A 26,990-nucleotide genomic window follows, 5' to 3' on the forward strand; every position below is an offset into this window, starting at 1 on the left:
AATGTAAAATCCAGAGAACAACGTTTCGTCACGTGCTTTCCTTATCATTCTATGATTTGTCAAATGTGAGATATAGCAATTGGAATAACATGGTACTGAAATTGACACCTTTGACTAGGATTGGCTAAAAGTTTTACAACTAAGGTTTGACATGCCCAGATGCTGTTTTTTAAAGAAAACAGACTAGAAAAAAAAGTTTAGATACCTATCATAGATGGCAGGACCGGTGCTGAAGTGGAAAGAAACATTTAAAACAATTTTCTTCTTGGAGGGCGCTTATTTACAGTCTAAAACATATTTTAGGATTTTTTTTCATTAAATGCCTCTTTAAATTTCATTAAATAATACAATTTTGTATAAATAATTGAATATTATGCTACTATTTATAAAAATAAAATCTGAAATCCATTAAAAGATAAGTTTCTATAATTTTTTCAATTCACAAATGTGATTTTGGCCTCACGATAAGATCAAAATGGCCACGGCAGATAAAGGGTTAAAAACAACATGGGACAACAAGCAAAAATATTGATGTACATTATCAGCTACAACAACAAACTTGGCCAAAATAAATGATAATGTACTTTTCTCTTATATTATTGTCACTCCAATATCCTGCCTAAATATTGGTGCACCCCTAAAAGAAACTTTTTGATCAAAAATGAGTTAATTATATAGGTCAAAACTAAAGTATAAATTTATAAACTTATTCTGTATGATAAACATGCTAGAAGTAAATGATCCCACTAATCAATGCAAATGTAAAAAGAAAATCTTCAGTAGTCTACTCCTGCTTTTAACAATATTTTTTGCTACATTTAACAATATATCTGTAACATCATGAAGTTTGGCATATTCAAGATTTAGAATAGTCCTAAATTGTATACTAAAATTACAGTGCTGTTGTAATCATCATAAAAATTAAATACCAAAATTGATTCAAAACGTTATTCCATCAATTGAAAATATTGTAATCAGTAAGATATGAAAGTAAATATAAATATTGGAATAGATCGCTACTTACAAAATGGAAACACCAGTTGCTTGCTCTAAAATTTACTATAAGTGATCCATGAATATAGTTATAAGCATTAATGTTTTTGCAGTGGTACATTTCCACTACAAGTTAAAAATCATAAATAAAAGCACACCAGTTGCCTTTTATAAAGTATTATAATAATATTTTTTCCATCACTAACTTGTTATATAAGGTGTGAAATATAAAGCCTATGTTAAATTAACCAAAGTAATGAAATATTAAAAAAGAGAAACACCTAATCGTAAGTAGCGTTTTAGACTAAGCTATCAAATGCCAAATCTTGTATTTTCAAGCTAAAGAGTGGATAGTCAGAAACTAGCCAAGAAATAAATAAAATAAGAAGCTTTATTTAGATCTATGAATGATTGCAGTAAGAAATTGGCTTAACCCTCTCTGCACTATTACTGATTTACACCAATAGATAGCATTAGTTGATGAATATTTATAATTGCTATTAGTCAAGGATCCAGTGTTAAGGCGGAGCCTGTGTGTCAGGCTTCTATGTATATGTGTGGGCTGAGGATTCTTCTACAGTAGGTGTCTGTGACTTGTTGGCAATAGACGGACAGCACATAATCCACTTGTTTTAAAATACTATATTCAAAACATGTTAAATGTATGTACAAAATATTCCTTACACTGTGGATATGACAGTTGTATTATCTCAAACTCTAAATAGTTCTCTTTTTTTCTTATCAAAAGTCCACTTAGGCTTATTCAATTACTATAGAATTCAGTTGACAAGAAGTACTATTTTTCTCTGCTTTTATCACAATAGTATCAGTGAATAATTCTTTTATGCTACCTCATGAATTACCACAGTTTATCTTGAACTTCAAATAATTGTTTCCTTTTCGTCAAAGTTCACAAAGGTGGGTTCAATTATTTTAGAACACCCTTTGACGAGACTAGTTATTCTCTTTATCTCTATTAAATTGTGAAACTCACTTTTAAAGTATCACCTATTAAAGCTAATCACTTGCACGCTGGCTAACTTCATGTTTTCTTTCTCTAACTATTTTTCTGATTGAACTGCATTTGACTTAACCCTTTTCAGACGGGTCATGGGTGAAATGCCATGTCATCTCGTTTGTTGACTCGCATTCAAAATTTTATTGAACTACTATTTCATGAATTTATGTCAGTAAGTTTAGTATCAAACTGTAGATTATAATCCAAATTTTAGTATTATACTTTACTCAATTTCTTAATTTAAAAGTAAATATTAAAAAAAAACACAGTTAAACATTGATTTTTGTGTGTCACGTGGTATGTGGAATGCAGCACTGGTTCAAATTAAATGTTTGTGAAGTCAAAATACTAAGTCTATAATTTCGAATGAATTAGAAACTCAAATTACCAATACTGACAAGCTATAATATAAAATAAGAGCCTCTTATCTTTTCAATTTTCTGAGATAAAAAATCAAACAGTGGCACCATGCCCACCTCTTTCCAGTTTCGGAAACACTCCCTTATATACACTTCTTAGCCATTTTAAAATTTTATGATATCATCTTGTTCTTTGGAACCAAGATTTCTTTGTGTCTTTAGTCTGCTCGAAATTTCATATTTCTTAAGACCGAAATACAGCTTAGTTACAAAGCTTGATAAATTATAGTGGAATTCTATGGTATCGGTATAGTAATTTATGATTTTTTTGGTTATCCAACTATATATATATATAAAACCTTAAAAAAATTTTGTTTCATATTCTCCACGAGCAAAATTTTAAAAGGCTTAGCAACCTACATCAAGTAACAACTGATTACAAAGGTCGTAACTAGAAGAGATAATTGTTTGGGTTTGCTTCTTTATTTACTGTTCTATGTTTTAAGAAAAATAAGTTTAATAATTTTTTTCCTAAATAGCATTAATCTATATACATATTTAATGTATAATAATTAAAATGTGACTGTATTTTACAAAATACTAGTGAACTAAAATACAGTCAAGACAGTTCACTTTGTAAAGATTAAAGGTCAGTTTTGTATTATTGGATAGGGTAATTTTTGTATTGTTAGCCAGGCATGGCTGAAAGGTCAATATAATAAAAATAATAAATATATATAAATGTATAATGTTATAAGATTTAAGCTATTTAGTCTAAATATTTATCTTTTCTTATTATAATTTATTGTCATTCTAGAATGAAAGAGGCATAACTTATATTTATTTCCTAATTTGTTATGTTGGTTATGAGATCGGTCAAATCTGCCGAACATCTACAAATATTCGTTACTTAAAATAACAGATAAAATATAAAGTTTTTCTTGAGAAATGTTTGATAACTATCTGGACATTATAAAGATTTTGCATGTGAAATCTGAAAATTTTTTGATGCTAAAAGTATTTGTATTCTTAAATTGAAAATTACTTTACATATTGGATAGGCAACATGCGAAAAGAAAAAAAAAGGCATAAATAACATTGCTTTCTAAACCTTAAGGCTTGATAAAAAAAATCGATATTTTGAATATGAAAGCATTGTAATGTTTATTGATAATCTGCCAAATTTCATTACCATATGCTTACTAATTTAAAAGTTATAGCATGAAAACTGTAACAAGCATGAAATGGTTACAAGGTCAGTCCTAGGGACCAAGCCCATGCTGAAAGAGTTAAGGAAGCTTCTCTTGACATCTTTTATTCTTTAAAATGTTGGATTAGAGAAGAAAAATTGATTAAATTAAGTATAGTACTAAATATGATCATAGTCTAGTCTAAACTTTTTGAAAGTTGTGTTGAAAATTGTGCACATTATGTATTTGAATTTCTCAAAAAGCTGCAATCTGTCTGATCACAGAAGTTTCTGACGAAATTACACTGTTGTGCTGTGTAACATTGAAAAAATTACAGACTGCCTCTCATAAACTTTTTTGGGTCAAAAATTCTAAACATTTTTCTGCTTGATTTTCAATCATGCAACCTTTTATATATGTATATATATGTGTGAGACAGGTCATAAAGTTAGATTTTTTGAACACAGATGATGTGTTATTAGATTTAAAAAAAAAAGATCCCAAACTCAAGCACTTGCAAATAGTTAAATATTCTTCTTCTTCGGGGTAATTTATTTTGTAAAATTTGCCAAGAATATTCTTATATTGCTCATGTGAGAAGTTTATTTTCAAAGTTGTAGTGGGTATGGATGGAAATAAGCTATTTTATTATCATAAGTTCAAGCAGTATGTGAAATGTTAAGTAGTACCATGACCAAAATCCAGATTTTATTAGGCCTCTGAGAAGGATGTCAGCATGTCTTAATGAAACATATATATTGCCTATTCAACACATCATATTGTGTATCCAAACAAGCTTTATTTAGAAAATTTGAGGTCTCTCATAACTCCAAGAAAATAATAAGTTGGTGAGAGATATAGGAATGATGATGTTCACAAAACATTTGTAGACCATCTAGCTAAGACAAAGAGAATAAACTACAAATGAATTGAAGGAGGTAAGATTTCAATGTGTATTTGCTGATGGCAGTTCTGATATGAATATTGTAGAACAGGAAATGTTTTATGTTGGATATGTGGGTCCAGTTTCAGGCAAATTAAGATTATTTTGTAATATTATCATCTTAAATGATTTAACAGAAGATGATATGTTAACACCTATTGATAATGATTTAGAATCAAGAGGCATAACATGAAGTTTTGAGGTCAAAATTGGTGGGTTTCAACTTCAACAGGGCTACTTTGGTGATAGAGCAGGGGTAAATGGATGTTACAAAGCTTTCCCAGTTGGAAATCATAAATGCTATTGAAACAGTGCCTTACCTGAAAACATGTAATGAGATAATTGAAGGGTTATTAATATTGTTATTCCTCTTAAAAAGCAGAGGATAAAAACTGATCCCTGAATTCTTTGAGGAAAACTGAGCATTGTATGGTGGGGTTCAACAGGTCCTATGGTTGAAAAGCAGGCATAGAGCATTGCTGACCTTAGAGAAACACTATACTATTACAACTGAATGTCAGGAGTATGTTGGACAGGGGAAAAGTTAGGATGCAATAAAGACTATAGGTTTGCTGAAGGATCAGAAACCTGAAAAGTTTGCAAAATTTCTGAACTTTATGTTACAAATATTCTGAGTTAACTGAATGAGTAATACCACTGGAGGGATTAGTTTGTAATTGATGTGTGCTTGCTTCATTGGAGTTGTCTGAGTTTAAAGTTAATTGGAGTGGGTGATTGGAATAGAAAATTTTAACAAAACTGTAAAAATGATTTTTCACAATCTATCACACTGACAAAGTACACTGGTGTAGTTCTGAATGACACTTTTGAAGGCTTTCTGGATGAAATAATACAGTACCTTAGTAAAAGATTTTTATCACTCCAAGAACTTTTCTACAAAAATTTCATGATGTTTTGATCATAAATTGTTACACCAGGGGTGTTTGATAATGACAAATCATGGCATTTTGCATAAATTATGCACTTGAAAATTACCATACACATTTCTGACATGTATGTATTTTTTGTGATGGTCTGCTGCTTAATAATTATGATAATTTCTACTGGTTCACAGACTTCAAGTAAAAAAACATATTGTGGTCTAGGATAAATAAGTTGTAATACATGTGCATTGAAATCTTTCAAAAGTAACTGAAAACAAGTTTTTTTGCATCTCTGTTGTTTGATAAACTAACATGTTAGCTGCTGGTCAATTTCATGTCAAAGTTGCCCAACCTTACAATCACCAGGTAACCATGAAAGTATACATAAGATAACTTTTTATGCAGCAATTGTATCTTCATGAAAATTGTGAATCTCTTACGAAACATTACAACTTTTTTTTACTGAATATTTACAAAATGTGTAAAATGTATTTTATCTTTGTAGAATGTTTGCAGATTGTAACGGTTATTTATCCTAATATATTCAGTCCTCTATCTTTTCACAACTATTTTCATTTAATTTCATTGTTTTATTGCTCTATGAACTAAGTACTAATTCTGCATAAAGAAAATGTTGAATCATGCAGTGACTGTATAGTTCAGGTTAGGTAAATGAATTATGTAAATCACAAGCAGCTCGTGCAGACCTTGATGAATAATCTTTCTTATTTTTTTCTTGTTCAACTTAAGTTTTTAATTTTAGTATTTTAGTTATGTTTGTAACAATAGATAAAAATATACGTGGAAAACGAGAAATTTAGTACTTATATTTTAGTCTCTAGTTGGTTTTTCTGTCAGCCCACTTAAGTCTTATTTGTTTGTATAAAGATGTTACTTCTAGTAAATACTAAAGTTGTGGGGTAAAAGTAACATATTTTTTATCAGTTGATCTGCTCTAATGTGTAAAATTATCATGTTAGCTGATGTTGAGAAAAATCTTCTTGAAATAAATGTACGTATCATTTAAAAAAAGGCTAATATTAAGACTGATTGTAACAGTATCTCATCTTGTGGATCATTTCATGAAAACACTGAGGAGGAAGTTGCCAAGGCACGAGCTTAGTAGCTTGATTTGAAATTTGGTTGAATAGGAAGGGGATCACTTAGTCTTCATGAAGCTTAATCTATCTTGTTGGACTTGGTATTAAAACCTACTGATCTTGAATATACACTAGTTTAAATCATGATAACAACCTCTGCTTGCACAGCAGCTTGTAAAAGAACCATCAGTTCTGTGAATCAACTTAAAACAACATTCAGGTCTAAAAATGAAACAAGCATCTATTCAGAATCTTGTAAGAATGCATTTCAAACATTTTTATTCACTGAAACTTTATACTGTATCAGTTATTTTCTCTACCCTATCTCAAAACACGATCATTGGTCAATTCAACCAACCTTGTAAACACCAAAAAAAATCAAAATAAATATATATTGCCCCTTTTTCTTTTCAAGAATGACTTCAAATTGTAACATGAAACAAGTAACTCTAAGATCGTAACAGTATACATCTATTTATAATTAGATTTATTGTTTTATTGCCCTTTGAACTGTGTATAACTACTATCCTTGCCATTAAAAGTTGTAAATCATTCTGGGAATGTGAAGCTCACATTCCACTATCTAATCACATTACCCATGAACTGCTCGCATACATGCTTCGTGAACCATTTTTAATTAATAATTATTTCTTATTTTACCTAATCTAGTTTCAAATGATTTTAAAAGATCCATATTTTTAGAGTTTAGTAACTTATAATAAAAAATAAATATGAAAAACAAGAAATAAAATTCGTACCTAATCTTTTTTCTTGCTGTTGGGTTTCGAGGAGAGTTAACCATATTTTTTTATACTATATATAGTAATGCACTTAATAATTTTTATTTAATTAAATAATGCACCAAAGAATATAGACTAATAAAATGCAAAACGTAAACAAATTCACTTAACTCTCAAAATATTTCCTGTTTTTTAAATATGCGACAAGAACTGTTGTAAATTCATCCAAGCTAGTTATTAACTTTCCAATGGGGACGAATCTTGTACTGTGAAGGAAATTGAAGATCTTCTGTTCAGAACACAATGTTATAAAATACTTTATTTGACAGATGAAAACCTTGACTTTCTATTGGTTGTAGGTAATATATAATGAAACGTAAGAGAGAACTATCAATGAATTGTGAAAGAGAAGGTGGGTGTGGCAGGAGGGGTTTGATTTTCTAATCGATAGCTCTGTAACCAAACAAAATTGAAGGCTATAAAAATTATGGTTTGTTTGAGCAGTAATGATTTTATAGCGAGTATTTGATGTTTAATTTTGTACTTTTTGGAGGTGTGATGTATAAAATAGGGATGATGACATGCTAAGAGAAAATGTGTTATGTGGGTCACACTAGTGGAAATTCAGGATTTTTTAAAATATTTCCTTGTATAATTAAGATTAGTGCAGATTTTATGCTATCCTAATTGGTCTAACATAAACAAAAAGTAGCTTAATAAAATTTTGAATGTAAGACACTAAAGCCTTGTGTTGTGTGCAGTAAAGGGTACCCAGGGTGACAAGGTTAATGGATATTGTTTTGATGGAACCAAGTTTGTCTGTACATGTGCGGCAAGTAATTGTGATTTATTGTTGAGGTGTATGCAATTTCATAATTCCATATTTTAAACCATTAGGCTCTTAAATATTCTTGTTTTTTTAGGGGTAATGACTGTGACATTCGTGTACAACTGCCAAATGTTTCAAGAGAACATTGCATGCTTACTGTAGACAAGAATGAGAAGGTAAGTAAATGGTCCTTTTTTTTTAAAAAAAATTGATTAATTCAAGAGTTGTTTTTTTATGTTGTTTTAACAGAATACACACATTTCTTTATAGATGCACCCGATGCATGCGAGATGTATAAACTCAAAATTATGAAAAAGCACATTTTCATCTTTTATAGGTGATAAAGTGTCAATTTGTATACACATGTATTTATTGTTGTTTTGCAAAGTGAATTTTGCATTATTCACCAAAAAAAACATCCATTTTTCAAATGAAAATAATATTGAAATATTAAAAGACTATTTTTTAAGGTAAAGTGTATGTTATTTTAAAGCAGGGGCAATGATTTTCTGCAAATGCATGAAAATGGACAGAATTTGACACATGTGGGTATTTGAAATGAAATTTCTTAAAAAAGCCAAGCAAAGCATCAGAATAATGTTATTAGTTTCTTAGGAAACAACAGTTAGCTCACCAGCTCCTAAATCTGTTAAGGTAATCTACATCAAGAAATTTAAGGAGAAATGTCATTTGTTAATGTTAGTTTTATCCAGATTTATCAGTATCTAGTGTTTATGTAGCTAAGCTGTCAGTATAGAACAACTACTAAATGTGTACTCTCATATTCCAAATAATCGTACTTGTACGATTATTAATTTTGGAGAAAATTTTAGACCTTGCACAATGCTTATTTGGGTCTTCACAATTATTTTTTTCCAGTCATCTTTAATTAAAAACACAAAATTCAATTTCATACTATGATTTTGACCTGTAGGATAATTAAATTAAAATTCTTAATTTTTCCAACTTGCACTATTATTTGGAACATCAGAGTAGATAAATATTATAACAAAGCTGTAATATTTTTATCTAATATTCACATTAAACTAAAATTAGTCAATGGCTAAATATGACAAAACACAGCACTTCAGTAGTATATTCTGATTCAAAATTATTGTGCATTATTTTAAAGCCTGTTCACACTAATTAAAACTCCTAAGCCAAGAATAATGCTTAATGATTGTTAGTCCATAATTATAGTATGGATAATAAATTGTTTGTTTTCATTATTTTCTGTCTGACAACATTAAATGATTTGAAGGACAGGCTTTAAAACCAGTCATTTTGAATCACACTGCATAAGTGACAAATATAACCTTGTGTTTCTGTAATATCTAGTTGCATATTGTACAAAGTTGTAATTGAAGAAATATTGTAAATATTAAAGAAATTATGAATTTTGTTATAAGTAATGTGTATGTAATGTATTCACAAAATATGTGATAACATTAGCAGGGCTCCATTTTAATGGTCGTCCAACACCAATAAAAACTTCCTCAGACAACCAGCTTAAAACTCCATGTTGTCTGATGGATGACTAGTATCCTGGAACAGACTCTTACTCAAAAAGCATCACAGTCTACTGTATACATGTATCCATGCTTACACTACACACTTAATGTTGATTCTGATCCTCGACCAAAATCATTGGTAATTTTCCTAACTATGAACTCGAAAATTTGAAACCCCACAAAAAATAATTTTTGATCCATTTTTGGTTTGAAAAAGATTGTACAAGAGAAATGATGGTATAATCCACGAAAAGGGGCTGAAAATGTTAAAAAAGGTTTGATTTTGTGATTGGCTAATAATGCTATTTTAGTCACTAAACTTTCTGTTGTGGACAAGCTATGCATCTGTGCTGCTTTATGTACTTAAATTTTGTATGGAGTTCAACTGAGCATGAATCACTGTGTATACAACTCAGTTAGTTACATTACCACAGTGTATTGCGAGGTGTTTGTATGTATATATACTGCATGGGTGGGTGGAAATTTGCAACAAAAACAAATGCTGATAACACAAATATTTAGTGAGATTAATTTCTAGTATAAATGGTTATGACAATAAACTAATATGGCTGTCTCAACTTCATACTGATAAACCTTCAGTGGTAATTGAAACGATCAAATTTACAAAATCAAACACAAAATTTTTATCATTAATTGTCGTAGTTGAAACACTGACCCCCCCCCCCCTTTCGATTGTGCACGTATAGGCCTAATGCTAATGTTAGACAGACATGACCGATTGAATCTAGGAAATGTGGAAGGCCTAGCTACCATGTGAAAAGTGGGAAAATTCATGGATTAAACAAAACATAATAATGATAACTGCAAGCAAAATGTTATGAATATTTTGTTCAGTACGAAACAGAATAACAAATAAAATAACTCTTGCTTTGCCTCTCACCAACAGTTCAAATTACAAGTATGAAAGACAATACATATCAGTGGTGTGTGTGTGTACATGTGCAGTGTTCTGGCATTGTGTATGTATTACGGTATAGTAGTATTTGTGAGAGTTCTGATGCAAGTATATTCTTACTATGGTCTCTACTTTACTGTACGTGGTGGATAAACCAAGCTGATTAAAATGAAAACATTGAAAGTGATTGGCCAAGATCACTGTTTTGTTTAAAAGTTTTTCAGGTCATTGATTGTTTTTTTTCCAATGTAACAAAACTTCCCAGAAAATGTGTCAAAAATTATTTGAATAAAGATGCAAAATTACCAACTAAACCACACTTATACTTTTTGGAAATAAATAAGACATAAAAACATCAAAATTCTTGTAATTGGGTCTTTTTTTAGGGTGTTTGTACATCAATGTTGTAGTAATTGTATTTTTTTTTAAGGGTCTGTATTTGTTTGTTTTTCGGACAGCCTCTAAAATTTTCTTAAAATCAATCCCTGATTAGCAGAAATCTTAAGAATTGTTTGAAATGTTTTAGTCTTACAGTGGCACTTAAATCATGGACATCCAGATAGACAGTATTTTAAAATGATTGAACATTCAGTTTTTAGAGGTAAATATCTAAGTAGGAGATGATTTGGTTTCTAATACTACTACTTTGGAGGATAGTAAGTGTTGTAATAATGATTAAATATTGTTAGTTTTTTGACTTTCATACAAAGCTAACACAATTTTGTTAGGTCCAAGTTCAGTATAACTGAAATCAGTGTTTATTCAAAATAATTTTGTTCAATGAATAATGCATGCATGGTTACAGAAAATAAGTTAAAACTTGTGTTTTAGTTATGCTGAATTTGATGTTTGTGATGAAACAGAATTTGATATCCAGTGAAAGTTTTTTCTTTAATGGAAAATTACTGACACTGCTAAAGATGGTTACATAGCTTTTAAGCCCTTACTGTTAATAGGATACATTCGTGTACTCATATTTCATTAAAGAAATTACACCAAAGTTTTGGAAACAACAAAAGCAATGATTGTAAAATGTTATCCTGAAAATTTTTAGATAAAAACGTAAATGAATTAAATAAACACGTTTTTGCCATGTTAGAAAATTGTTCTCCAAGTTTGAGTCTGATAATATTGGTGTAATCACTCAACTGCTGATACTAGTCTTAAAAGATGATTGAAAGTTTCTTTAAAATGTTTTAGACACTTTCAACTCGTGTATTTATGTTGAATTCACTTAAGTATTTGATTCACGTATATATATTTTTCTAAAGTTCTTTGCTGATCTGTTATAAGTTAACTTTTATTAATGGACCAATAATGCTGATAGTGCATAATTTATTAAAATTGTTATTATAGGAAAGTTATTGCTATAATGAAATACTTGAAGTTATATGATTATGCCTTAGTATACAAGTAATTATTTGTTTTCTAATGATATTCAGTATCATTTACTTATATTTCAAAATTTTTGGATTTTAATTATTATAGGTCCATTTAACTTCCTTGACTAATATGAACCTCACCTTGTTGAATGGATTATCTGTAACACACAAAACTCCTGTTAACCACAAAAACATAATCACTGTCATTGACAGAAACTTCCGTTTTGAATACCCACCAAATTCAATTCATCGTCCATATCCCACACCAGAAAAAGATGAGCATATACCTCTGAACTGTGAGCAGGCGGTAAGTTCAGTTACTTCTTTACATGGATTAGTTTTGTGATTACCTCATTTCCTGTGGTTTTCTAACTTGTGTTATAGTTTGTTATCAGTGTAGTCAATGTATTTCAATGTTGAGAATGGGGTTGAATCCAGTGAGGACATTGTTTTTAAAAGAATTAAAGTAACGAGTTGTTATATAATAGTAAGCAGGTCATTCTCAAGAAAGTTTAAACCCAACTTTCATATCTATAGTTCAGTTTAAGTAGCAACAACAAAAATAAAAGAGAGAGTGAGAGCAAGTAAATAAACAAAAAAGTGATTTAGGCTCTAAGCATAATGTTTTACAAATTTCTGTGGATTATAGGTACTGATTCTAGATAATCAGGATAGGTTTCTGTTACTTACAATCCATATAACTGACATTTTCATTTGGTTTTGTTTGTAATAGGGTTGAAAGTCTTCTACTTGAATGCATTCTATCTACAGTTTGTTTATGTAGCACTTTCAATGTGTCAAAACTTGAAAGTCTTCATTAACAAAAACATACTAGCATTAATTAGTAGATGAAAATTTTTCAAACTAGTTTTTTTCAGGTGATAATATTCTCTTCCTTAATGAATTTCTTTTCCTTATCTTTTGAATTTATTTGCCTTAACATAAATTTAATATTTCCTTCTTTTTTTTTTTATATTTGGTATTTAGTTTGCAAAATATATTACTTTCCCCAATTTACTTAGTTAAAACTGTACACTTGTTTTTATAGGTAGTTTCTTACTCAGGGGCACCCACCATAATTTTATTTGTTGCCAAAGTTTTACTCAACAGGTATTTTTTATAGCCATTTTTGTCTATTCAAGAAAAATATCATTAGGTTATAAATTGTGAGCAATTAAAATTTGTCTGGATTTCTCAAAAACCTGAGGTTTATCTCACAATTGAAATTAAAAGAAAAATGACACTGCTGCATTTGAAACACTCAAATATTACGGACTGTCTTCTATAAAAAATTTTATTAATATTAATTTTTAAGTGTAAAAAATTCTAAACATCTGCTTAAGCTTTACACTCAGGATTTTAACTCTTAAAAATTACAACTTCTGCAAATAAACAACAGCAAATAGAAGATGTTTTTAGATTAAAAAGAGTTTTGCATGTCTCTCTTACTATCTCTTCTACTAATGAGAGATTTTGCGAACACAGAAGACATATTGTTAATTGTAACACCAATGAGAAAGTGTCTCAAACTAGTTATCTTAAGGTCTGCTTCAATTGAATGCTCCTGTGAGGAAATTGCCTTATTTATATCCTAGGAACCATTTCCCAATCAGGTTTAATCAAAAAATTATCTTTCATTTAATCCTTATTGATGGGTCATTTTGAAAAACCATGAAGCTATGCATACTAGAGCTTTGAATTTGATAAATATATCTTTTACTTAAGTAGTACAAGTTTTGTAAAAAAAAATAATAATTTTTGATATTTTTATTACAAATTTATGTGTGAATTTTCAAAGCCTTTATGGGGTCAGTTTGAGTGATATCATCACGTTAAAATTACAAATACTTTTCATCTTACAATTTTTATATTTCATATGCATAACCTATAGAACCTCTTAAATGAATATCAAAAGAGGTTTTAGGGTAAAACCTTATATTTTATCTGTTATTTTCTCCACCCTGACACTAACTGTAGCTAAATCATCAATGCACAGTAAGATCAGGGTTTTGTGGGTCATGGAATTTCTGAAAGTCAGAGAAAAATAAAATATGTTTTTAGACCTGGAAAGTCAGGGAATTTTATGAATTTTAGTTGGAATCATGGAATGTCTGGGAAAATCTTGTTAGGTGAACGTAACTGCAGAAGATGTTAGTGGACAGTAGTTCTCTCGGACTTTTGATTTGTCGTGTTCAAATTTCTTTATTTTTGTCTACCATTCAAGTTGCACGTTATCTGTTTTCCCAACGTATTTTTACATGAAGCATTCATTGTTTTTCTGGAGTGGTGTTGCTACAGCTACCTACAATGGCTTAAGCATAATTCACTTATGAAGTGTTCCTGATTAGTAGCAAGGCTGATTTTTGTACATATGCGTAGACTTGATTTAAACAGACTATGCCTGGAAAGTGCATTTTCAATGATAATCGTCTAACTGATGAGAGATATATAAATTGTGGTTGTCCTCAATAGATGACAGAAATGCAAGTTTTGTTTTGTACAGCACAAAAGTAGATTTGTCAAACAGGGGTGAGGGAGCATTACATTGCCTTGCTAAGAGAAGCAAGCATCAAACTCACCAGGAAAGATGAAGAAATAGATTCTATAATGCTTCAAGTTTACCCAGGCACATTGATCTGACAAGTCATCAAACAGTATAGGTAAGACTACAATATTCATATAATTAAAGATTTTTTCCTTTAATTGAAACTTTTGTGAATTGCTTTTTGTTTGTTTATATAGTGAAAGGGACTGACATACCATATTGCTGATTTTTTACTGCACATTAATTTTTTTATTTGGATTTTTAAGTAGTCTACAGTGTTGGCTTACTGAAATGCATACTCAGTAGAATTAATTAGCATTCTTATGACTCAAGTTTCTAAAGGAGAACTGTGTGTTGTTCTGCACTGTAATTAGAGTAAAACATGTCTGCATTTGTATAGGAAAAGTGGCATACATTATTGTTGTACTTTTGTGTATGTAAAGCCATTGTAGTGGATTGTATAGTGAATGCAGAGAAGTATCTGTGCAAGATGTTTAGCTAAATTTTATTATACAACATGATGTTAAATAAGCATTAAAAATAACTGATGCCATATTTTATTTGTGACCAAAATTTTGAATTCTAGTAATTTACATATCCAAGATTAATGATGATGATGATTTAACTCTATAACAGTAACATGCAGTAACATATAACAAAGGAGCATGACACATACTCCTGAAGCAGCTGGCTCCCTATATATTACATTTTGTGTACCTCACTTTCTTAACTGGCACCATATGAGTTGGATGTGTTTCTTGTTTAATTAGTTTTTGATACTGACTACACATGATTTTTTTTAAATGTGTGAGAGAATCAAAATCTGTATCATGACATAATGCATAATAGAATGAAAACAGTTTCATACCCATTATTATGTTTTCTACATTAACTATTTCTCATGATTCGCAACATGGTTACTTCTGTTTCTGGGTTCACACTTATTTTTTTTACCCAAGCCACAGGATCGATGTTGTCTGCCAAGGGGATACGTACCTTAGTATGTTGAATGTTTACTTTTTCCATGTGACCTGGACCTTCCTCTCCACGACAGTTGAAGCATATTCTGGCATTTCTGTATGTTGGAGAAGTTGGAGATTTCACTAGTTTTATTTTTCTTGACCCAGTTACCATTTTACCAACTCTTTCAATTTGGTGGGGGGGGGGGGGGTTGTTGTTCTCTTCCTTTCCTCCTATTACTTCCAACTCCCCCAGTGACTTGATGGTAAGTATTTTGGCTTGTATACTACAAACCACCTTGCTTTACCTATGGTAGGCATAGTTCAGGTGCGGTGCCTGTTTTGTGACTTTGTCCTCATTTCCATGCTTGAGCATAAAGTATTTCACGTCTTCATTGTTCTGACTTTGGTATGTTGGATATTTCTATGTACTTTGTTGTCTGTGTCATTTTTGATGGATTGTCAGTTAAATATTAGCTTGGTGTGGGACAGTGATCATCGCATGGGGAATGTTCCTCTTCCACCTCCTTGGATATTCCATCTTTCACCATTGCTTCTTTTGTAAGTTGGAGTACATATCTTGATACCCTGGATATTTCCCAGTATTGGTGTATCTGTGCTTCATTTCTTAGTTTTGGTGCTCTTCATTGTTCTTAGAACTCTGTCTCCTATCTTACATCTTTTGTGAATGAAGATGGTTTTAGTGCTTTCTGCAGACTTTCAACTGGTCCTATACTTTTGCAAGCAGGTGGGTATCTGGTTCTGGTTCCTTTGTTTTTTGACTCTGGGGTTACAACTTCTGAACTCTGGATACTGCTCTTGGCTTGACTTCTTCCCAGTGTTTTGAACCTAGTTGCAGATTGGTTCTACCATCGGCTCGTGGATATTCCCATGGAATGGTCCCTCCGTCCTCCAGTTGTCTGACAGTTATGCTCTTGTCTGGGCACTCTGCACATAGATGCCACATGTCTAGGTATCATCCTGCTGTCTTTCTGTTCTCCGGTTCTTTAGCCTCTGGCTTTGTGTTGGTCTATCTTTTTTTTTCTAGTATGGAGGGGCCTTCTCACTTATACATCTCCTTTCACAATGTATATCCTAGATTCACACCTCTCCATGTCAAGTTCTCTGGGTGTCTCAGTTTGACTGGTCCTCCATTCCCTTTCCCATCTTTGTTCCTGGTGGTTCCAGGTGGCCTTCTGTTTCCTATGTGGGCTCTGTGTTATGTTATTCAAATGACTTCCATTTGTGGTTCCTGTTCCTATTTGTTTTTTCCCTGGAGCCTTTTAGTGTCTTGTGATATTTCCCTCATCACCATTGCAGGTTGGATTCACCAGCTTATACAGTTGGTTTACTCTTCCCTTTGCTCCGTAGGTTGCCTTCTTTATCTAGTCTCATCTCATTTGTTTCGACATGTCACCTTTGTCTCTGGTGGTTCATATTTGTCGTCCTCTAGTGAAGATTTTCCAGGTTGATTGTTGACTACTCCTTGTACTTTTGTTTCTCATTACTTGCTTCATCTGGCTGTATCTTTCTCTGGTGGATATTTTTTTCCCCCTCCAGTGAAAATACTTCATGCTCCGGTTTGATTCTGCCTTGGGGAAGGGTAATTTTTTTTTTCTCCGGAGGCCTCTCCTTATGTCTTCATTACATATTTGGATCCCACTCAGTGGTGAGTGTTACATGGTCAGGTATATCTTACTTTAATCTGCACCTGCCATTTTTAAGGTTGTAACACACACTGTTGAGGTGAGGTATTCAGCAAGACCACTAACAGCTTATCTTGTGTTATATATCTATGTATATGTATAATTCAATTATGTACTTGGAAAACTGTCACTCGTGGACTATCATGACTAAAGCAGAAGGGCATTTCTGTTCATCTCTGCTGCTCCATAAATTGAATAAATCAGGAACAATGCTTTTCAAAATAAGGTTTTGCAGTCACCCATTGCACTTTCTTTGGGAGTCCTTACCATTTTCCAGTTTCTAGCTGCTGGAGTGGTGGACCATAGAGGCTTCTTCAGGAGTGTTGCATACGTATAGCAACATTATTTCTTTCTGTATTCTATTGAGAAGAGGGTGAAGCTGGGAACCCTCTCTCCTTCTCCCTCCTAGGTTATTGTTCCAGAAGGTCTGATGTGGGAGGGAGCTGGACCACCACCTCTGGATTCTCCTCATAATACCGAGTTCTGGTTGATAGCACCCTGTTTCAGAAATTCCGGTTGCAGGATGAATTTCACCAGCTCCTAATGGTTGAGCTCAGTGGACTTTGTCTGCCTCGTAATGCTGGTTGTGGAGCATATCATACTCTGTTCCTATGGTTAAGCAGATGTTCCACATCCTACTCATAATTCCGGACGCACGTGGTTTTCTTCCCTGCTCTTACGGTTGTGTGGATCTTGTTCTTTTCCTGCTAGTAATACCAGTTACAGGTGGAATCCCTGTTTTTATGGTTGTGTTGAGATATACACACTACCTCATAATTCTGTGTTCAGTTTGATATACTTCTTGCCTTTTACAGTTCAGGTGGAAGTTTGTCCAATGATTGCCATTTTTTTACTTCCTCATTATTTTAATTCTGGTTGCTTGCAGTGTGGCACTCTGTTCACTTGTAGTTGGGGTTAGTGTATATCTGTTGTTCACGGTCCACTTGCCCCGGACACATTACATTGTATATACTCGATTGGTTTTTTGGCACTGTCCTCCACCTTGAGGACAGGATGTGGAACCTTATCTGTCCAGTTTGGATTTCGAAGAGTCTTGCTCCAATGTTTTCTGAGCTCTTTCATTATTGGTTTGGTCCTTAATGCCACCTGTTTCATGACACCTCACTTCAAGGGCAAATGGCATACCTGTTCAAGAAGTGGTGTAGTCCTCCTCGTGTGCTTACATTCAATTACTGAGCACACCTGTTCAATTCCCTGTGGACACTTTTCATAAGAAGTTTCTTACTTCTATTTTACACTTGTCCATCCACCTACTCAATTTAAGATTCTAGAATTTGTGTGACAAAAGGTATGTATTGTATCGGAAGCTATCATTTTCCTACACTTAAAATAAATTTCTAATAGGTACTTACCTCTTCTCACACACTTCCCACTCCCCTTGTTTTTCTATTATCTAGTGTTCCTAATCTTGAAAGTGAGGTACACAAAATGTAATACAGAGTGAATCAGCTGTTGTAGGAGTGTGTGTCATGTTCCTGTTGGTGGGTGTTTGTCACATGCACTTTGCATGCTCAATGAACAGCTTGAACTGGAGGGTGGGGGTATAAAGGCTAGTGAGTGAAGTGAAAATAAACTTTTTTAATGCATTAGAGGGCAGATGAAGATTGGAAAAGGCATTAATGCGAGAAGAAGTAAATATCTATTAGAAATCTATTTTCAGTGTAGGAAAATGATAACATATTTCCTTTGAGTTATATGCGTAATTTCACACTTTGGGCAAAATCTTTTTATACACGCTTACTAATGATGCCTTGCAGAATGAGGGGAAGCTTTGGTTATTTTACAAAAATGATTAAACTTTCAAATATGAATTTTAAAACACAAATAATGTATAATTAACTAAAATATAAAATTAAAATCTAAATATAATTTAACTCTTAACTATAACATATTTAAGTAAGAAACAACTGAAGTAAGACATATTTTAAAGTTGTTATATATAGCAACATTTAGATGACTTATTTTGTTTCTGTTATCATAATCCAGAAAAGCTTTTGGTTTTAAATAAATCACAAGATCTGTCTCACTTTTGAACATTACTTCAACTTTATAGAGTAAATAAACAACCTTGCATGGTTTTCTGATTCTACAAAAATTAATCTTGTTTCAGGCAATCTTTTCAAAAGGATGTTTCCAGACAGTGAAGTAGCTAGGAAATTCCAAAGTGGAGAAGAAGAAAAAAATGGCTTATTTGACTGTCTTTGGTATTGCACTGCATTTCAGGTCCCATCTATTTGAGAGACTAAGAAAGCTGAGAGGATTCAGGATAGGTTCTAATTTTTGAAGAAAGCTTAAACACCAAAATACAAACTAAACAAATGGACATGCATTTAAGAAAGTGTGATAATGATTCTGTAGTTACATGCTACCTCACTTCAGAATTTATAGGGCATGCCACAGCAGAGGACGTGGTAGAGATTTTCCACAAGTCAACAGAAGGACTGAACTGGAAATTATCACTTTATCTTACAGTGGATGGGACCATCATTAACTGAAGAAGTTCCACATCTTGATCTAAATGGAACCTGAACAAGATGTGCCTTAGATACTCCTTAATTTGGGAAGTTGTGGTTTGCATGCTTTACATGGGGCATTTCAGAAAGGAGCAGATTCTGCATGTTGGAAGATTGTCCAATTTTTTAAGTAGTGGTTATTGGTTATTGAAGGACTACCCCATTCTTCATAAAGATTATGCTAAACCACAGGGATGATCAAGCCACTCATGCTACTGAAGTTCTGCAAAGCAAGATGGTTAGAAAATGTGCCTGTGACAAGAGAGGATTATTGAAATAATGTCAGACTTAAAGAATTGTGTAGAAGCAGTGGAGTTGGGGAAGATCACAAACTCTGCTACAGAGTCATACAATATTATCAAGGAAGGGTGTAAAGATCAACTGATGCCTGAGAAACTTACATTTCACCTATTGCTTGCAAAAGAAGTGACAGTCTATCTGATTGTATACCAGACAGAGAAACCAGTAGTTTCACTTCTTCAGATACAGAATATGGTGTTTGCAAAGGCTCTCTGCCACTGGTGGAAGGCAAAAGTGTACTGTAATTACCTGGATGACCAAAAGAAATGCAGGAAAAATGAAAGCAAAACACATAAATCATTTTTTGGATGAAATTAATAAAATAATGAAAAAAAACAATGCATTGAGAAAGATGCACATAGAATTGAGAAATCAGCTGATGAATTGGTTTTGAAGGCTGAAAGCATAGAAAAGCCGACTTTGATTGCAAAATCAAACAGTTTGCACTGAACTACTAAGAAAAAGCACTCATTCTGATTTGATGTAGGCCTTTGTAAAAAATGCATTTGAGATAGTTTATAGGTAGAAAACTTGTAATTGAACAAAATCATGGAATTCTTCTTTGATCAAATTGTACCAACCATGTAAAATGAAATTTGAAAATTATGAAATAAACAGTACTTTTTTTCTTCTTCTTTGATTCAGTAATTTTGGGAAATTTTCAGTTTCTTACATGCACAATTCTGAAACAATCCACTTACCTCTTTTCACACAGTAGCTATTTCTCATGCACCTGCTGATGAGATTTTGTACATGCCAATAGTCTTGAAACCTTCTACCTAAATCATGTTTTGATGTGAACTGTGCTAGTACATGATGTAATCATCATGCAGCAATAACCTTCCACGAGTAGTAGAACAACACATTCTCCATGTGCAACAGGTCCCCCATAAGCACTTGGTACTACTGTTACCAGATGTGTTTAAATTTACTCTTTAGTTTTGAATTATTGTGTGGCTTTTGTGATTGATATAATATACTATTCTTTATTATCATAGTTACTGTCTTTCTGGCTGGTTCTTGTTTTAGTGCATGCATATATATTCTTCATTTTTGACTTTTATGAGATTTATGATTAAACTAGCTGAGTTACTTGGCATTGCATGGTGAAGATTTAGATTTGAAATGTATAGATCAGTATTTTTTTCAGCAAATTATTCATTAAGTAGACAAAAACTGTGATGCGAGAAATAAAAAAGCATTTAATCAAACAAAGCCTTATTTGAAATTTGATTGTGTTAGAGCTTGTCTTGTTCTTTGAGCCTGAAGTCGTACATCATGTTGCCCTTCTGTTTCTTGCTCTCTGTAAGTTACTTGTCTTAATTTTTGTGCTTGAAGTCTGGTTTGATGTTGTTCAGAAGTTTCTTGTTGTCTATATCCAGCTTGCCTTGATGATTCTGACTGAACTCTGGCTTTGTGCTGTTCAACAGTTTCTTGCTGTCTTTGAGTAGCCTGCCTTTCAGCTTGAGCTCGAAGTCTAACTTTACGTTGTTCTAAAGTCTTCATGTATTTGAGCAACATGTCTTGCAGCTTGTGCTTGAAGTCTCTGATTGCGTTCTTCTTCTGTTTCAGCTGTTCTTTGTGCTTGCATTCTTTTAGCGGCAGAATACTTTCCATAGAAAGGGCGTTTCTTGGATGGCATAATCACCTGTATCACTAAATAATAATTTGCAATTCACAAAGTTACTAAATCACTTAGCACTATTTAAAGAAAACTGTTGTTGTTGTTCTCGACTTGATTTTTATTTTATTACTTCGTCTCTATAGTTACTATTTGCAAATAGTCAATAATATTGTAGGTCCATTTTATTGTTGTTCTTTTTATGTGCCATTACAACACATTTCCATCTCATCATTTAATATCTGTTGTGCATACAATTGTTGTATGTTTATTACAAAAAAATGGTGCAATAATCATTAATTGTCAATTTTGTCATTAAATACTACACCAAGTACAAAATAAATAGCATCATTAAATTTCTTGTAAAAACTGGTTATTATGAAGTTATTTTAAAATTTGTAAGTTCAACCGTTTTGTTTCCTATAGCGAACAAAATAAACAAAAAACAAACTTCTTTTATATGGATCAAAAAGCATTTCACTCTGTAGAACACAGCGTAATATTAAATGCTTTAGCTACAATAGACGTCAATCTAACGTACATAGAAATCAAAAATACATCTTGATAAAGAGGTATCATCAGTGATAAAGATAGAGAGAGGGATGAGACAGGATGATCCAATATCTCCGAAACTGTTTACAGCAAGAAGTATTCAGACAAACTGAGCTAGAGAATGAAGGTATAGAAATAGATGGTGAAACATTAACAGGTCTAAGGTTTACAGATGATGTAGCTCTCTTTACAAATCCAATAAAAAAAAGATGTGAGCCCGATTATACAGTTTCAATGCCAGTAGCAAAAAAAGCAGGAGTAAAAATTACCAACTATCATGACACAGATACCATCAAAATTGAGAATGAAAAATTTTAGGACAAACCCTCAAAATGGAAAACACAACAACGGAATAAATTATGGTAAGAATAAAGGCAACATGGCGATGTTTTGGAATGTACAGAGAAATTCTAGAGGATCAAGATATCCCCATTACTTTGAAGAAAATGTTCATGGATCAGAGTGTACTACCAACCTTAACATATGGCTGCCAAACATGGGCACTAACAAAAGAGATAAGGAAAAAATATAGAAACCACACAAAGAGTTGTGGAAAGAACAATACTTCATATAACACTACAAGACAGATGGAGAAATGACAGAATAAGAAAAACAAAAATATAATAGTTGAAGTAAGTTTCATTCTAAGAACTAAATGGAAATGGGCTGGACATGTAGCAAGGTATTCTGATAAAAGGTGGACATTAAGAACAATGGAATAGCAATCTAGGGACACGGAAAAAAAATACTAAGGGAAGGCAAAAGAGAAGATGAAGGGACGATATTGTGGCGGAAGCAGGAATCAGGTGGACACGGTATGCTAAGAATAGAAATTACCGGACTGGTCTGACGGAGAGCTGCATCCAACGAAGGATGACTGCAGCTTAGCTAGACAGATAAATGGAAAAAGTTTAGGAACTCGACCATCAACTGTAAGCTAGCCTTTCTTATAACCTACAACGAAGAAAATCTCAGTGTGTGTGACGTCTCTATTCATTGGCTAATGAGCAATGTTTATACACTGGTATTACTCAATGATTAAACGTCCTTGTTATTATGTTACTATTTATATGGTGAATGGTCAATCAAATCAAAAGCAACATGATCCATAAGCGTAGGAACCTACTGGTTACAATCCAGACTGCTTATACACGCTCTGCTTTTGAGTTTATTTAAATCATTCCCAAACAGCCCACGATCCATTTTTGATTGTAACCCTACTAATATTTTGTTGCTTTCTATGCTTGTAGTTGTTGTTTGTTATTAAGCACAAAGCTACACAAAGGGCTATCTGTGCTCTGCCCACTAAGGGTATCGAAATCCGGTTTTTAGTGATATAAGTCCGCAGACATACCACTGTGCCACTGGGGAGCTTCTATGCTTGTAACATGAAATACGTGTTCTACAAATTCCCAGTACGAAGTGCACTAAATGCATGTTTTTCGCAAACCTTGTTAAACATGTGCACAGACAACACGTGCATAAAATGACGATAGTCTTAACCTACAATTTTGCATCATGAAATAAGTCAAATTACAGATAGTTATACAAATATATTACCTTGCGTTTATTGTAAAATGAATATGTTACTGTCAATCTCACAGTAATATCTTAATAATAATCTGTCTATATAGTGCAGTTAATGTTTTTAGATATTTTAGGTTTTTAGGGTTAAAAATATTGTTTTAGTATTTATCAGAATCATCGTCTTGATATATGTACTAGTCAATATTTAGATATAGTATGTCTAGCTAGTTATCGAACTGTCTGTCTTCTCTTTTCTTTTTTTTTTTTTGGTAAGCCACATTTGGCTATGTGCTGTAGCTATTGCGTGGAATCAAACCCTGGATTTTAGCTTTGTAGGTCCGTAGATTTACCGTTGTCCCACTAGGGGACTCTATTTTTTTTTAAGTATTGATTTAAAAGACATAATCACTATTAGTTTTGATCTCAAGATTCTCAATATATGTAACAACAGTCCTATTTAGAGCCTGTAATGTTATATGTATAATATCGACATAAAGCTTTTTGATCTATGATAAAAGGATTCAAAAATGAATTTTTCCCAGAGTGTAAACGTACCAGAGGCGATTTGATTTACATGTTTCAAACAAATTTGTTAAGAGCTTGAGCTTATGGGATCATTTTATTGGAAGCATTGTAATAGTGTAAGTAGGAAGAATAACTCGAGAAGCCCAGATTTTGACAAGCTTAGTGTTATAATTACGATCACTTTGTATGTACATTTGTTTGTTTGTTGCTTTGTAGTTGAGCACAAAGCTACACAATGGGCTATCTGTGCTCTGCCCACCACGGGTATCGAAACACGTTGTAAGTCTGCAGACATACCGCTGTGCCACTGGGGGGCGTATATACATTTACTTTTGTCCGAATTATTGTTAATCTACTTCTACAACTAGCTTCAACTACTATCTATGTTCTCTATAGTTACTCTTACTATGCATCATATTACTCTTAATACAATGACAATGATATATATATAAGTTAGAATAAATAAAGAAATATGAAAAACATATAACGTATATGTAATATTAAACACAAAACATTTTTAATTGGTAATTAATTACAATTAGCCATAAAGATACAGTAGTCAATCTTCAAAACACGTAGGTGGTTTCAATGTGTAAAAAAAAGTAAGATATATACTTTCACTTGTAAAAATGTCAAGTACCTCACACCCGATATTTCTAAAATCTTATAATAACTTCAATGACGTTTAACTTGTAAAAACTCGCATAATCAAGTTTGAGCCTAATATCTGTCTTCGGAAAATGTAAACTTCAAATATTTTGCAAAGTGAAAGAGCTAACAAACTTATTTTTCTGAACTTTAAGATCAAAGCTCACTTCTTACAAGAACCGTTTTCAACGGTTGGACTTAGTTTAATTCTTGATTCTTCTTGTTATAAAACGTATTTTATATTTATAAATTCAGTACATTAAACGCAAGATAGAGAACATATAGTATGACTGATCGGGCCCGGCATGGCCAGGTGGTTAGGGCGCTCGACTCACAATCTGAGGGTCGCGGGTTCGAATCGCTGTCCCACAAAATATGTTCACACTTTCAGCCGTGGGGGTGCTAAAATGTGACGAGGGCCATCTGCGTTAGCCGTCCCTAATTTAGCAGTGAAAGACAAGAGGGAAGGCAGCTAATCACCACCACCCACCGCCAACTCTAGGGCTACTCTTTTACCAACGAATTGACCATCACATTATAACGTCCTCACAGCTGGAAGGGCGAGCATGGTTGGTGGGACTGGGATTCGAACCCGCGACCCTCAGGCCGTGGTGAACGGTTAGCGTGCCGGACTGTGAATTTGAAAGTCCGCGCTCCGCAAGAGGCCATGTGTTCATTATAAGAGTGTTTGTTTTTAATTATGCACAAAGCTACACGAGGGTTATCTGTGCTCTGCCCACCACGGGTATCGAAAACCGGTTTCTAGCGTTGTAAGTCCGCAGACATACCGCTGTGCCACTGGAGGGCATTATAAGAGTGTTTGTTTGTTTTTGTTTGTTTGTTTGTTTTTAATTATGCACAAAGCTACACAAGGGTTATCTGTGCTCTGCCCGCCACGGGTATCGAAACCCGGTTTCTAGCGTTGTAAGTCCGCAGACATACCGCTGTGCCACTGGAGGGCATTATAAGAGTGTTTGTTTTTAATTATGCACAAAGCTACACAAGGATTATCTGTGCTCTGCCCACCACGGGTATCGAAACCGCAGACATACCGCTGTGCCACTGGGGGGCATTATAAGAGTGATGGTCAAATCCCACTGTTCGATTAGAGTAGCCCAAAAGTTAGTGGGCAGTACCGTTGACTAGCTGATTTCTCTCTAGTCTATCCATTCAACATTATGGACGGCCAGCACAAATAACGTGTAGCCTTGCATGAATATTGGAAACGAAAAAGGAATTTTGTTTTTAACATCAAACCCAAGATTGTTTGTTTTTTTCTAATGGCCACGTTGCTTATTGTGCTAAGTCTAAGGAATGCTTTTCGTTTTACGGAGACAAATCGAATTCGATAATAAAAATACCAAATGTCAAGACAACTGTCATGCAATTACATGAACATCTAGAGTTACCATGTTATAACTGTTTACTTTTTGACATTCTAACTTCCAGTGGATTGAAGCAAATATTTTTATTTCGTTGAAACTAAAACGTATTTTCAATTCGAAATACCAAAGTTTTTTTTATCCCGTCTGTTGTAGAAGTGACTTAGTGCTATCAACTTGTAAGGATGAATAAAACAGCGAGGCTTGAATGAAAATTAAATTATATAATATAAAAAAAAACTGTAGCTTGTTTGACCTTGATAGTGCAGTTTCAGTGAGCTTGCGTCAACGCTCTTGTCAATGTTAAGTTTGCAGGCTTCCAACGCTAAAATCTGGGGTGAAGAGAGCGCAGACTTTTGTTTGTTTATTTTAATGAATTTCGCGCAATACAACTCAACTAACCATTCCTAATTTTCAGGTGATGCATTACAGGAAAGGCATCTAGTCAAGACCACCTACCGCCAACTCCTGAGATACTCTTTACCAACCAAAATTGTGACTAACTGACACATTAGAGCGCCCCTACGACTAAAAGGGCAACCGTGTTCGGTGATGGATCGAGCGCCCGAACCACAAGGCACAGATGATCCATTAAGTAGTTTCCGCTACAAACAACGAAAAAGTTCCCGTACTTTCTGCGATTTCTAGGAACTTTGATAATTGTTTTACAGTACCTGTTTGATTTTTATACATTAAGATATACTTCTATTGTAAAACACGACTACGGTCATGTAAGATATACTTCTAGTTGTAAAACACGACTACGGTCATGTAAGATATACTTCTATTGTAAAACACGACTACGGTCATGTAAGATATACTTCTA

General features: G+C 33.0%; 1 protein-coding gene across 3 annotated transcripts in view; it reads left to right on the forward strand.

Moving 5' to 3' along the window:
* Nucleotides 1-26,990, forward strand: part of LOC106465611 (proliferation marker protein Ki-67-like) — a 79,346-nt gene that overhangs the window by 13,597 nt on the left and 38,759 nt on the right. For 2 of the 3 annotated variants that reach the window (XM_022393535.1, XM_022393534.1), the window contains 2 exons: nucleotides 8,151-8,232; nucleotides 11,972-12,172. In XM_022393535.1, coding sequence (XP_022249243.1) covers nucleotides 8,151-8,232; nucleotides 11,972-12,172 — 283 coding nt within the window. Of the gene's footprint in view, nucleotides 1-8,148; nucleotides 8,233-11,971; nucleotides 12,173-26,990 lie in introns of those variants that run through there. The other variant, XM_013925847.2, reaches the window with a different exon arrangement.

The sequence above is a fragment of the Limulus polyphemus genome, unplaced genomic scaffold, assembly GCF_000517525.1.
Source record: "Limulus polyphemus unplaced genomic scaffold, Limulus_polyphemus-2.1.2 Scaffold1999, whole genome shotgun sequence".
NCBI classification, from domain to species: Eukaryota; Metazoa; Arthropoda; class Merostomata; order Xiphosura; family Limulidae; genus Limulus; species Limulus polyphemus.